This window comes from Crinia signifera, chromosome 11, assembly GCF_055691185.1.
Source record: "Crinia signifera chromosome 11, ASM5569118v1, whole genome shotgun sequence".
Taxonomy (NCBI): Eukaryota; Metazoa; Chordata; class Amphibia; order Anura; family Myobatrachidae; genus Crinia; species Crinia signifera.
Genome location: NC_139227.1, coordinates 117848737 through 117863793, shown reverse-complemented (window position 1 = coordinate 117863793; position 15057 = coordinate 117848737). Strand labels below are relative to the sequence as shown.

General features: G+C 48.7%; 1 protein-coding gene across 1 annotated transcript in view; it reads right to left on the bottom strand.

The window, feature by feature from the left end:
- CHRM4 (cholinergic receptor muscarinic 4) overlaps positions 1 to 15057 on the bottom strand; it is a 69568-nt gene extending 54511 nt beyond the window's left edge. Inside the window, exon 1 of the mRNA XM_083164488.1 lies at positions 14988 to 15057. Within this exon, the coding sequence (XP_083020614.1) occupies positions 14988 to 15003 (16 nt within the window). The 5' untranslated portion in view covers positions 15004 to 15057. The remainder of the gene's footprint in view (positions 1 to 14987) is intronic.

Here is a 15057-nt window from a genome sequence, read left to right as displayed (position 1 = left end):
ACAGGTCATACACACACCACACATACACCAGTTATATTGTATATCCCAGCACACAGGTCATACACACACACACCACACATACACCTGTTATATATCCCAGCACACAGGTCATACACACACCACACATACACCTGTTATATATCCCAGCACACAGGTCATACACACACCACACATACACCTGTTATATTGTATATACCAGCACACAGGTCATACACAAACCACACATGCACCTGTTATATTGTATATACCAGCACACAGGTCATACACACACCACACATACACCTGTTATATATCCCTGCACACAGGTCATACACACCACACATACACCTGTTATATATCCCTGCACACAGGTCATACACACACCACACATACACCTGTTATATATCCCTGCACACAGGTCATACACACACCACACATACACCTGTTATATTGTATATCCCAGCACACAGGTCATACACACACCACACATACACCTGTTATATATCCCAGCACACAGGTCATACACACACCACACATACACCTGTTATATTGTATATCCCAGCACACAGGTCACACACACACCACACATACACCTGTTATATATCCCAGCACACAGGTTATACACACACCACACATACACCTGTTATATATCCCTGCACACAGGTCATACACACACCACACATACACCTGTTATATATCCCAGCACACAGGTCATACACACACCACACATACACCTGTTATATTGTATATACCAGCACACAGATCATACACATACCACACATACACCTGTTATATATCCCAGCACACAGGTCATACACACACCACACATGCAGCTGTTATATATCCCTGCACACAGGTCATACACACACCACACATACACCTGTTATATATCCCAGCACACAGGTCAGACACACACCACACATACACCTGTTATATACCAGCACACAGGTCATACACACACCACACATACACCTGTTATATATCCCAGCACACAGGTCATACACACATCACACTGCTAGACTAATGAGGGAGAGAGGGAGATTGCTGTTATATCAGGGAGTCTCCTGCAGAATGCAGGAGGAGAGATAACTATGATGTAACAGTGTAATGTGGGCTAGGTGACATGAGGGAGATTGCTAGACTAATGAGGGAGAGAGGGAGATTGCTGTTATGTCAGGGAGTCTCCTGCAGAATGCAGGAGGGGAGGTAACTGATGTAACAGTGTAATGTGAGCTAGGTGACATGAGGGAGATTGCTAGACTAATGAGGGAGAGAGGGAGATTGCTGCTTTGTCAGGGAGTCTCCTGCAGAATGCAGGAGGGGAGGTAACTATGATGTAACAGTGTAATGTGGTCTAGGTGACATGAGGGAGATTGCTAGACTAATGAGGGAGAGAGGGAGATTGCTGCTATGTCAGGGAGTCTCCTGCAGAATGCAGGAGGGGAGGTAACTATGATGTAACAGTGTAATGTGGGCTAGGTGACATGAGGGAGATTGCTAGACTAATGAGGGAGAGAGGGAGATTGCTGCTATGTCAGGGAGTCTCCTGCAGAATGCAGGAGGGGAGGTAACTATGATATAACAGTGTAATGTGAGCTAGGTGACATGAGGGAGATTGCTAGACTAATGAGGGAGATTGCTGCTATGTCAGGGAGTCTCCTGCAGAATGCAGGAGGGGAGGTAACTATGATGTAACAGTGTAATGTGGTCTAGGTGACATGAGGGAGATTGCTAGACTAATGAGGGAGAGAGGGAGATTGCTGCTATGTCAGGGAGTCTCCTGCAGAATGCAGGAGGGGAGGTAACTATGATGTAACAGTGTAATGTGGGCTAGGTGACATGAGGGAGATTGCTAGACTAATGAGGGAGAGAGGGAGATTGCTGCTATGTCAGGGAGTCTCCTGCAGAATGCAGGAGGGGAGGTAACTATGATGTAACAGTGTAATGTGAGCTAGGTGACATGAGGGAGATTGCTAGACTAATGAGGGAGAGAGGGAGATTGCTACTATGTCAGGGAGTCTCCTGCAGAATGCAGGAGGGGAGGTAACTATGATGTAACAGTGTAATGTGAGCTAGGTGACATGAGGGAGATTGCTAGACTAATGAGGGAGATTGCTGCTATGTCAGGGAGTCTCCTGCAGAATGCAGGGGTGTGGTATGGGGCTCCGACAATGGGGATCCCGACTGCCGGTGCTAGGACAGGGGGGTGAGCACAAAGAAGACCCTTGCGGACTCGCTGCGCTCGCCACAGGTTTCTGGACACCCACAAGAGAGAATAGCCCCTGTGAGTCAGGATCCCCCCTGTCGGAGTGTCATCCGGCAACCGAATGCAGTAGGGTGGGCAACTATGGTGTGTATATATATATATATATATATATACTCCGAACAAATAATGTCCTATTATAGGCCCTTATTCTGATTCGCGCGGTACGGCCCGCGTGCGGCCGTACCGCCGATGTTTTCCGTCTGCACATGCGCAGAGGTCAATCTGCGCATGTGCAGGCGAATTCGCCGCACATAACGTTACTACGCCGCAAAGGGGGCGTATAGGGGAGTGAGGGGCTTCATGCCCTCATTTCCCTATGTATACGCCCCGCGTTTCATGGGCGTTCCCATGCAAACGCGGGGCGTACGCATGCTAATGAGGGCATGACGCAACTCATGGGGGCGGAAAGCTGACGTCGCCGGATGTCAGCTTTCAGCCCCCATACAAGCTACCACACGGACGATTGTCCGTGTGGTCTCAGCTTGCGGGAGCTGCCGCGGCGTGCGGACCTGCCTTCGATGGTCGACGACCATCGAATGCAGGGGGCAGCTCCCACCATGGTGGAGGCGTAGCCTCCACCATTTTTATGCGGATCGCCAGCCGTCCGTGTACGGACGGCCGTGGCGATCCGTAGGGTGGGCGGGGATTCGTCTGGTGCGGTCGGAGCCGCATATGCGGCTCGACCGCACCAACCAGAATAAGGGCCATAGTCTGTCTAATATTGCACTCTGTGGGGGAGATGTACTAAGATGGCAGTTCTATTTCACATGGGATGTTGCTATGGGCAACCAATCAGAATCTACTTATTTATTTAGTACCTTCTAGAACACGGGTGTCAAACACAAGGCCCGCGGGCCAAATCCGGCCCGACAGACCTCGTCATGTGGCCCGCGCAGCCGCCGCCAGCCTTCACCTTTTATTCTCTTTTTTGAGTGTTTTTTTTTGCACTGCCGGCGGCCATGTTTCTGTGGTCTTTTAAGATGTCTGCGGCCACAGGAACATGGCCGCCGGCCTCCACGGCTACGTGGAGGAGGGCCCGGCAGCCTGTTCCCTCTTATCGAGGCAGTGGCAGACGCTGGGTGGGGACGTCATGACGATGACGCCTCCCACCCACGCATCTGCAGAGAGGAAGGAAGGCAGGCCGAGTCGGGGGGCCGCAGCAGGACAGGCCGCGGCGCAGAGAGTGGAATTGAAATTACTGGAGCTGCAGCAGCAGCAGCAGTAAAGGAGCCTGAGGGATAAAATACAGTACAGTAAGTTACATAAAAAAACAATCTATCTGGTGGTGGTGTCATGGCATTACTTTTATATTATACAGGGGGAGCAGCCTGTGGTGTCATTATTATTGTACAGGGGGAGCAGCCTGTGGTGTCATGGCATTACTTTTATATTATACAGGGGGAGCAGCCTGTGGTGTCATTATTATTGTACAGGGGAAGCAGCCTGTGGTGTCATGGCATTATGCCATGACACCACAGGCTGCTCCCCCTGTATAATAATAATGCCATGACACCACAGGCTGCTCCCCTGTATAATAATAATGCCATGACACCACAGGCTGCTCGCCCTGTATAATATAAAAGTAATGCCATGACACCACAGGCTGCTCCCTCTGTATAATAATAATGCAATGACACCACAGGCTGCTCCCCTTGTATAATAATTTGTGTCATGGCATTACTATTGTTATATTATACAGGGGGAGCAGTCTGTGCTGTCATTGCATTATTATTATACAGCGGGAGCAGCCTGTGGTGTCATTGCATTATTATTATTATACAGGGGGAGCAGCCTGTGCTGTCATTGCATTATTATTATACAGCGGGAGCAGCATGTGGTGTCATGGCATTACTATTATTATATTATACAGCGGGTGCAGCCTGTGGTGTCATTGCATTATTATTATACAGCGGGAGCAGCATGTGGTGTCATGACATTACTATTATTATATTATACAGCGGGTGCAGCCTGTGGTGTCATTGCATTATTATTATACAGCGGGAGCAGCATGTGGTGTCATGGCATTACTATTATTATATTATACAGCGGGTGCAGCCTGTGGTGTCATTGCATTATTATTATACAGCGGGAGCAGCCTGTGGTGTCATTGCATTATTATTTTACAGCGAGAGCAGCCTGTGGTGTCATTGCATTATTATTATACAGCGGCCCTTTGAGGGTGACCAAACTGCTGATGCGGCCCCCGATGAATTTGAGTTTGACACCCCTGTTCTAGAAGATAATAGACAGTACCTGATTAGTTGCCCATAGCAACATCTCATGTGAAATAGAACTACCATCTTAGTAAATATCTATCTATCTATCTATCCATCTATATATCTATCTATCTATCACACCTCATCCTTCCCTCGTCTGTGCCTTCTAGCAGTGCAGGAGTTTAGTAACTGGATTGCTGCCTAATATTCCCTTTGTCATTGTTCTAATTAAGCTACTCCAGGGCACTGTTATAATTAACTTCTCAGTAAAGAGTTAAATACATCTGCAGCCCGCTGAGCCCCTGCTGGATAACAGAGACTGGCGTGAGGAATTCTCTTGGCAAAGCGATGGTTGCTTGGCCAGCTGGGAACGCCTCTGCCAATGTTCTAGCAGATCATAAATGCCCCCCATACTCTCACCTATTCACTTACTCACACGCCCCTATATACACATACCTACATACATACTGGGACAAAGGGCAGCCCCTCTACTAACGGGTGTGGTATAGGGTTCCGACAGTCGGGATCCCGACAGTCATTATCCCGACGTCGGGATCCCGACTAGCCGGACTCAGACAGCATGGCGAGCGCAACACAGCCCCTTACGGGTGGAGTCGTGGACCCCCATGCGGGAGAATAGCCGGTGGCCGTCAGAACCCGTCCGGCACCCCTGCTGACCAGGGATGGCGATACTGATTCAGAACACTTTCCATAAGATGGATTGCAGGTTTGGGACCACAACCAGATAAATCTGCCTTTAATATGAATAAGAAGCTCTTATAGAATTTCTAGAGCATTACAAAATAAAATAAACTGCCTTTAAATGGAATGCACCATGAAATAATATATCAAAATATTCAAATTGGGTCGTTCTTTATTGGCCCAGAGAACTTTCATATAACATAAACGTCAGTTTTGAAATACAGGAAAGAGTAATTACACTTAGTATTGTTTTGCTGGATCCTTTTACCGCTGCGATTTCATCCATTGTCCATTTATCTTGCTTATAGCAGTTTACAGTCCACTATGGTGATCATTAAGAAAACAAATAAACAAACATCATCAATTTGGAAGACAATTAGGAGAAAGCTAACGATTCTTCTACCTCTACAACGCAACTGTATCTCCAGCTTTGATGCTAATTACACAACAAACTGCAGCATTTGCAATTGGTTCCCATAACCAATGTTTTACTATTGGACAAATGTACTAACGTTGCCGATTATGGATGATCTGCAGTATGATCAAGTGTGACCAGGATCGGCTGTAATCGGCCCGAAAATATGACCTGAGAGTTTGTAAAATTTACTAAGCTGCCAAATTTGCAGGATTCGTATTTTCCGATGGTGAAGTCATTCATATTTGGCTGGTGAGTGTTCCGGCCTGTCTCTAGGCAGTAGGTGGATATAGTTACAGTGCTGGTTCCTGTCTCCAGGCAGTAGGTGGATACAGGTACAGTGCTGGTTCCTGTCTCCAGGCAGTAGGTGGATACAGTTACAGTGCTGGTTCCTGTCTCCAGGCAGTAGGTGGATACAGTTACTGTGCTGGTTCCTGTCTCCAGGCAGTAGGTGGATACAGGTACAGTGCTGGTTCCTGTCTCCAGGCAGTAGGTGGATACAGTTACTGTGCTGGTTCCTGTCTCCAGGCAGTAGGTGGATACAGGTACAGTGCTGGTTCCTGTCTCCAGGCAGTAGGTGGATACAGTTACAGTGCTGGTTCCTGTCTCCAGGCAGTAGGTGGGTACAGTTACAGTGCTGGTTCCTGTCTCCAGGCAGTAGGTGGATACAGTTACAGTGCTGGTTCCTGTCTCCAGGCAGTAGGTGGGTACAGTTACAGTGCTGGTTCCTGTCTCCAGGCAGTAGGTGGATACAGGTACAGTGCTGGTTCCTGGTTGTGGGCAGTAGGTGGATACAGTTACTGTGCTGGTTCCTGTCTCCAGGCAGTAGGTGGATACAGGTACAGTGCTGGCTCCGGGCAGTAGGTGGATACAGGTACAGCGCTGGTTCCTGTCTCCAGGCAGTAGGTGGATACAGTTACTGTGCTAGTTCCTGTCTCCAGGCAGTAGGTGGATACAGTTACAGTGCTGGTTCCCGGCTCTGGGCAGTAGGTGGATATAGGTACAGTGCTAGTTCCTGTCTCCAGGCAGTAGGTGGATACATGTACAGTGCTAGTTCCTGGCTCCAGGCAGTAGGTGGATACAGTTACAGTGCTGGCTCCAGGCAGTAGGTGGATACAGTTACTGTGCTAGTTCCTGTCTCCAGGCAGTAGGTGGATACAGTTACAGTGCTGGCTCCAGGCAGTAGGTGGATACAGGTACAGTGCTAGTTCCTGGTTCTGGGCAGTAGGTGGATACAGTTACAGTGCTGGTTCCTGTCTCCAGGCAGTAGGTGGATACAGTTACTGTGCTAGTTCCTGTCTCCAGGCAGTAGGTGGATACAGTTACTGTGCTAGTTCCTGTCTCCAGGCAGTAGGTGGATACAGTTACAGTGCTAGTTCCTGGCTCCAGGCAGTAGGTGGATACAGGTACAGTGCTAGTTCCTGTCTCCAGGCAGTAAGTGGATAAAGGTACAGTGCTAGTTCCTGGTTCTGGGCAGTAGGTGGATACAGGTACAGCGCTAGTTCCTGGCTCCAGGCAGTAGGTGGATACAGGTACAGTGCTGGTTTCTGTCTCCAGGCAGTAGGTGGATACAGTTACAGTGCCGGTTCCTGTCTCCAGGCAGTAGGTGGATACAGGTACAGTGCTGGTTCCTGGCTCTGGGCAGTAGGTGGATACAGGTACAGCGCTAGTTCCTATCTCCAGGCAGTAGGTGGATACAGGTACAGTGCTAGTTCCTGGTTCTGGGCAGTAGGTGGATACAGGTACAGGGCTAGTTCCTGGCTCCAGGCAGTAGGTGGATACAGGTACAGCGCTAGTTCCTATCTCCAGGCAGTAGGTGGATACAGGTACAGTGCTAGTTCCTGGTTCTGGGCAGTAGGTGGATACAGGTACAGCGCTAGTTCCTGGCTCCAGGCAGTAGGTGGATACAGGTACAGTGCTGGTTCCTGGCTCTGGGCAGTAGGAGGATACAGGTACAGCGCTAGTTCCTGGCTCCAGGCAGTAGGTGGATACAGGTACAGTGCTAGTTCCTGGTTGTGGGCAGTAGGTGGATACAGGTACAGCGCTAGTTCCTGTCTCCAGGCAGTAGGTGGATACAGTTACAGTGCTGGTTCCTGTCTCCAGGCAGTAGGTGGATACAGTTACAGTGCTGGTTCCTGTCTCCGGGCAGTAGGTGGATACATGTACAGTGCTAGTTCCTGGCTCTGGGCAGTAGGTGGATACATGTACAGTGCTAGTTCCTGGTTCTGGGCAGTAGGTGGATACATGTACAGTGCTAGTTCCTGTCTTCAGGCAGTAGGTGGGTACAGGTACAGGGCTAGTTCCGGGGTTCCGGGCAGTAGGTGGAAACAGGTACAGCGCTAGTTCCTGTCTCCAGGCAGTAGGTGGGTACAGGTACAGTGCTGGTTCCTGTCTCCAGGCAGTAGGTGGATACAGGTACAGTGGTAGTTCCTGGCTCTGGACAGTAGGTGGAAACAGGTACAGCGCTAGTTCCTGTCTCCGGGCAGTAGGTGGATACAGGTACAGCGCTAGTTCCTGGCTCTGGGCAGTAGGTGGATACAGGTACAGCGCTAGTTCCTGGCTCCGGGCAGTAGGTGGATACAGGTACAGTGCTTGTGCCTGGCTCTGGGCAGTAGGTGGATACATGTACAGTGCTAGTTTCTGGCTCTGGGCAGTAGGTGGATACATGTACAGTGCTAGTTCCTGGCTCTGGGCAGTAGGTGGATACAGGTACAGCGCTAGTTCCTGGCTCTGGGCAGTAGGTGGATACATGTACAGTGCTGGCTCCAGGCAGTAGGTGGATACAGGTACAGTGCTTGTTCCTGGCTCCGGGCAGTAGGTGGATACAGGTACAGTGCTTGTTCCTGGCTCTGTGCAGTAGGTGGATACAGGTATAGTGCTGGTTCCTGTCTCCAGGCAGTAGGTGGATACAGGTACAGTGCTAGTTCCTGATTCTGGGCAGTAGGTGGAAACAGGGACAGTGCTAGTTCCTGGCTCCAGGCAGTAGGTGGAAACAGGTACAGCACTAGTTCCTGATTCCTTGCAGTAGGTGGATACATGTACAGCGCTAGTTCCTGGCTCTGGGCAGTAGGTGGATACATGTACAGTGCTAGTTCCGGGGTTCCGGGCAGTAAGTGGATACAGGTACAGTGCTAGTTCCTGGCTCCAGGCAGTAGGTGGATACAGGTACAGTGCTAGTTCCTGGCTCCGGGCAGCCGCATGGCTCCCCATTCTCCGGGGTGGCATTCTGCAACCTGTGACTCTCCGACAGAGCTGTACTTCCCACATCGAGCGGCACCACCCCTAGACGTGACGTCATGATGTCACAAGTCTAGGGGGCAGGGGGCGGCACAATGTGCTCTACCAACCTGTTATGGCGTTGCATATACTTGAAGTTATCTGGATGCATTTGTTACTGACGTTGACCTGCAGGCAGCTTGCGACGCGTACGCCCCAGAACTTGGCGAACAAGTATGCTGCTTTTCAAACGTTGACTACAAATTACATCCGATATGCGCACCAACCCAGCAGCAGGCCAATTATGTCTCAATGGGGATAACTGCTCAAATTTAAATTTGTAAGTCAACTGCAATTTGTAGATTTTCTATTTAATACTTCCTTTAAAAGTTAAGATCTACCGAACGAATGGCAGCAACGATGTAAAAAGAACATCAATATATATGCATTAAACACAGTCACAGGCTCCTGTTTGCTTCCTTGTTTTTCGTGTGGTTTAATGTGGATTCATAGAATGTTTTTGTATAAAACCACAGTTACTAAGTGTAACAGCAGCACCAGGCTGGTAGCGCTTCTCGCCGCAATGAATTAACACCATATTTTAGTCTCCAACAAATAGATGTCTCGTTGCTGTATTCTAAGACCCCAGGGAAGCAGCGGCATCGGAAGATCTAATATGGTTTCTCTGTCTGCCCTAATCACCTTGTAATGTACCGTCCCCTGGGCTAGACACACGCAAGCTGTAAGGTTTTAATATTGGATAATTTGTCTAATTATGACACACTGTTATCCCTCAATGTGACCACAGCGAGGAGGTAGGGTCTCCGTGCTGCCCCAGATGGAACATGTTTTTTTAATCCCTTGAATTTTTTAATTTGTTTGTTCGGAGGTAGTGCCAAGGGTATTAAGAACAATTATTAGTGGCACCAAATGTAATTATTAAATTAAAGCTTCAATAATTCTTCAAAATAATGTTTATCTGTTTTTATTTTAAATAAATGGGTCACCGCCTATTGTTTTGCAATTAAAACATGTCACATTTAATTAAAACGGGTTGCCTTTCATTTCTTTAAATATTGTTAATAATGTTACCTGTTTAACGGTTGTACTCAGAGACAGGTTATTCCTACAGAAACTGAAGCTGCTCTGCTGCACAGACATAGTGACATATACTGAAGGATATATTTAGCATAACAACCACCATTTTAGCGGCAAAGCTTCATTAACAAAATGGCAACTGGGGTGATCACTTGGGGGCCCCCATCATCACATACTTAGGAGGCCCCCTACATATAACCACATCACCAACATCATGGCACTGTCATTTGAGAAATGGGGTTTGTGTGTGGTGTAATGTGAATTAGGGGCACTACACTGTGCTTATTACATCTGTGGTGGGGATGCGTTCAGCAATCCGGCGGTCCAAATGCCGGTACTACCGCCAGGAGACAGGCATCGGAATCCGGACAACAATGAGAATGCCGGTGGTGGAATCCCATTTGCTGGGATGCCGAACGGTAAGTAAGCTCACCCCACCCCTCTTGGTGTTCCCGCATTGCTTATCATCCGGATGTATTTCATGTGGTGCTGGAGTATTTGCATATTATACTTTTTAATACCATCGTCAGAATATTTTACAGGCACTTATTGCTAGGGACCCCCACAAGTTAGTTACCCTGGAGCCTTCCCAAACGGCCGAACCTTAATCCGACCGTGTTACCACCTTGCCTCACATAATTTAGGCAGACATTTTGAAGGTCTGACTGAAAACATCACTAGTATCTAATCAATTACTGCCGGATGACATACAAAATGGCTGCCTTCAGGAGCGACACTAGACATTTGTGAACCGTAAGGCAACATTTTGTACGGTCTTCCATGAGCATGACCCTGACAATTTCTCACCTTTACCAACTTGAAGAAGTTCCAGCTACTTATCTGTCCTTACCGTTATAGTAAGCAGTAGGCCGCAGCCTGCACTGGTGAGCAATCACAGGATTCCTTTTGGTTACTATGGCGGCATCTGCAGCTGAATTGCGCACAGATCTGCATCACCGGCATGGGCGTATCTATAAAGGGCGCGCGGTGCGCAGAGGCCTCTGGGATCACCACAAACCCTGCATCCATAACCTCTATTTACCTCTCCGCTGATGGCACTTTAATCACTGATGTACGCACAGAGAAAATGGTGCAGATTCCATTTTCCCGAAGGTCGGCTCATTAGCGGTAGATTCTAACATGGTGCCAGAGTCTGCTCAATGCACGTACTATCAAGACGGGGGAGAAGGGGGGACTGCTTGCATGGAGGGGCTGGTTCTGAGTCGCACGCAAAGTGTTTGCAGGCAGCCGCCCAAGCCTGATTTACTAACATACAATGGTTCAACTAATGGGTGCAATTGGAAACCCCTGCCCCAGCTAAATTGTAGCCCCACACTAGGTACAAGAGATCTGTCAGATCCAGGACTCAAATCCCCGTATGCACAACTCAGAATCGAACAGAAATCCGTGCAACTCAGCCAGGGAGACCCCTTTTCCCCTAACCCCCCCTTAATTATTGTACTGGCTTCGTGCGCAGTGCAGAAATACCGAAGCTTTGTTCTGCAAAATCGACATGCGTATGTCTACATACACCTATAGAATATTCCATCTCCGTACTTGGACACCAAAGGGCATTCATGAAGGTGCAGTACCCCACAGCTGATTGCCGTGCTGGAGCAATTCAGTTAGTGGGGATTACCCCTTCTTCGTGGGTGTGGTATGCGGGTCTGACAGCCACTATACCTACATAGGAATCCCGACTGCCGGTACTCCGACAGGGGAGTGAGTGTATTGTAGCACACTGTGCTCGCCACTGGTTCTATTCTCGCCCTATGGGATCCCAACAGTCGGGCATTTAACCCCTTGAGTGGTGGGTTTTGCTGGGGCAGGACAAACCTACCAGGGCAGGATTGTCCTGCCCCAGCAAAACCCACCACAGATCACAGGAGCCCCACCCCCTCACCTCTGCTCCGGCGTTAGTACGCCAGAGCTTCCCTGCCGCCTGTCATTCATCACTGACCACACAGGCGGCAGGCTCGGGGATGTTTCAACGGCAGCTCGGGCGGACTTGTGCACCTAAACTCTCCCAAGTCTCCCCCGAACATCCCCGAGCCAGCCGCCTACGTCACATGGCGGCTGGGGAAGAGCAGTGGAGGGTAATGCGGAAGGGTTTTAGGATAGTGGGGGCAGGGCTCTAGAGGTGGTGCGCCAGTGGAAATCCGGGACAGCCCGCTGCAGCAGCGCCAGTGGAAAATTTTCAGGCATACCACCCAAGGGGTTATCAGTTGGTATTCCTATGTCATGTGACAAGGAATCACATACACTGCATAAGATGAAGTCTTGGTCCTTATTTTGTAGCAGGTACACAGCATACCTGGTAATCAGCTTAAGCAAGGATGGTTGCAGCATCTACACTCTTCAGAAAGCTCCCGTCGTCCCTACCATAGCCCACACCTCGGCCTATCACCTGCGCAACTGTTACACCATCAGGAGCTCTGACGCTCTGCCCTGGAAACCCTTATAACAGGTGAGCACAGGTGCTGCTAATCAGCTCAACCCAGATCACATCAGTATCCCTGCTGCTGCTCCAAAACCTGGACCGGGTCCTCCACATTATCTTCATGTGGAGGTATACTGTGTCTGCCACATTAGGAATACTGGCTGTCAGAATCCCAACTGTCGGGAGGTCATCCGGCACCTGTGCGTGATTGCTTCGATGTTGGAATGAACCCCTCCATAGGCTGAAAGGTAAATTCTGCAAAAGAAAGGCAAATGCGCAGGAAACACCCATTGATTCTGCAGTTTATGCGGAATAAGGTGGTTTCCTCTCTTTTTAAGCCACGAGATAAAAGGCGTATTAATTGAATAGCCTTTCCCCACACCAAGGGCATTGTAGCCATCAATGTCGTGCACTGGGCCGAGATTCAGGAAAAGGCACCGTATTCATTGCACAAGGAACCTGTGGCACCATTTAGTTATAAGTAGGTTCTGCTTTAGTGAATCAATAATAAGCTAGAAGTAGGTTCTCCGATGCACATATTGAATCTCCAGACGACCGCTTTCTACCTTCCTCATTTTAAACAAAGGCAGCGGTTCACTCGGAAGCCAGGATGAAAGACTATACCAGATATAATTGGCTGAAAATATCGGAATGATCAAATAGTACTTTAAATAACATTTAGAACAGTACGGAATGATATAATGGATCAAAAGCAAACTGCGGTACAATGGGCCGTCTGTAATTAGCGAGCCCCGGCCCAATCCCCTCGGCTAAAATAAAAGCCCCCCAAAAAAGATCTGTCGCCTTATTCTATTATTCATCACGTCGTCTCCCAGATTAAAATAAGCATTGTACATAATTATTCCTATTGTTCGCGGTGTAAAGTAGGACAAGAACATGTAATGCTATTCGGCTTGGCCTTATTGTCGTTATCGTGAATCAAAATAGTGTAGCCTCCTAGGAAATGCTTCCAGAAGTGGGTCAGGAGAACCGATCTCATTACATCGCTGGGTATGAATGTTGATTTTTTTTCCTACAACAGATTTGCCAATCAGGACAGTCCGAGTATGTGTATGTGTGTGTGTGAGAGAGATCCGTGTGCTGCCAGTAAATGTATGTTAGGAGGCATCATCCTGGGTATTCAGGTCATCGGTGTGCATGTAAAGTGTGCTGTGCACGGAGGATGCTGGAAAACATTTCGCAGCCCCTGTAACGGCTGAGTGTGGAGGGTCTCCTGGGCCAGGCCTGTGTGTGTTTTCCCGTGTAGGCACACTGTGTTTTGGGAGCACGGGAGACTTTTTTTACACTAAATCCACATTTTGCTTCTCTCGAGCACACACAGTATCACATCCCTTCTCCTGGGATCCCGATATGTCACTGAAATATATGTTTTATTTCTATCAACTAATGAGGTCGGTGAAATTTGCTGCAGGCTCTCCATATTCCCCAAATTGGGCCTTTTTTTTTCTCCTACTCTTAATTTGCTGACACCTCTCGTGCCACCTTTAATGGAGAGCGCCCCCCTCTCTTCCTTGCAGCAACTCAGCTGTTATCAAAAGGAAGTTCCGGATCCCTTTAATCTTTCGCTAAATACCGGTTTAGTAACTTGGGGATTCCGCACAAAAGGGTCTCGCAGGGTGGTATCTGAGATGGCTGAGGTTTCCAAGTGTAAAGATTCTTGGTTGCCCACTTTAACCCTTCCTGAGCCAGATTGGACTCTTTTTTTTATTTTTTATGCTGGATTCTCATGGGGATCAAGTCAATTATCTTTTCCCTTTCACTCCCCGCCCAGGGGTTTTGGCAAGAAAAAGAAAAATCTGAATACTTATGCATATTAAATAATGAAATGCAGAAATGGGGTTAAGATATTTCCAGAGGGTGCAGGAAATATAAATCCTGTTATATGATAATCACTTATTCCCTACATGAGCGAATTCAACAAACACAGCGCTGGCTGACAGATCTCTTCATGTTGCGAAGGTCTAGAACGTGTTCTGGTAAAATGAACCAGTTTGCTATACAAACCGGCAGTGTAGGTGGAGTGGGTAGTCGTGTGCCCTAGTTTACCCAGCCATCTTTTCGCAGCGGCTGCCGGTCTCTTTCCTCAACAGCCACTTTCTGTGCTGCGTGCCAGTAAGTCTGATATTCTGGCGCCCCTGGCTATTATACAGCCCCACTTTGCACTGCTTGGGTGCTCCTAGGGTCTACCTAATGTATGTCTTCCTTCATACTGTTGACTCTATGACCAATACCTATATGTAGTGGGCATCACAATGTATCTGATCTATGTGTTTGTTGTTTTATAGGGCAATAGCTCACACCGTGCCTACATTAAATGGTTCCTCGCATTAACAGTCTCCTTTATTTCACTGCTAACAAGTTGATGTATCTGCCGCACAGGGGTCCCCATTCTGATGCTCTACCATAAGGAGCCCCTGCACAGAGCCGATTTGGGCTGATTCCGATGAATCGGGCCGTGAATTCGGCCCAAATCAGCTCAGTTTGATGCCCCCTCAGGTCCTGTGTGCGGACCCGAGCCGGTGGCCGTCCGACCACCCAACCTGGCAGTGGCGTAACTACTTATTTTGCGCCCCCCCCCGCCACACATTCCCCCCCCCCCACTCCCACTTCCCTCGGCCCCCCCCATGCACATACCTGCCCGCCGCTGCATCTGCGGTCACAGTCCCGTCTCTCCCAGCGCTGGCTCCTGCTGCTATAACGAAAA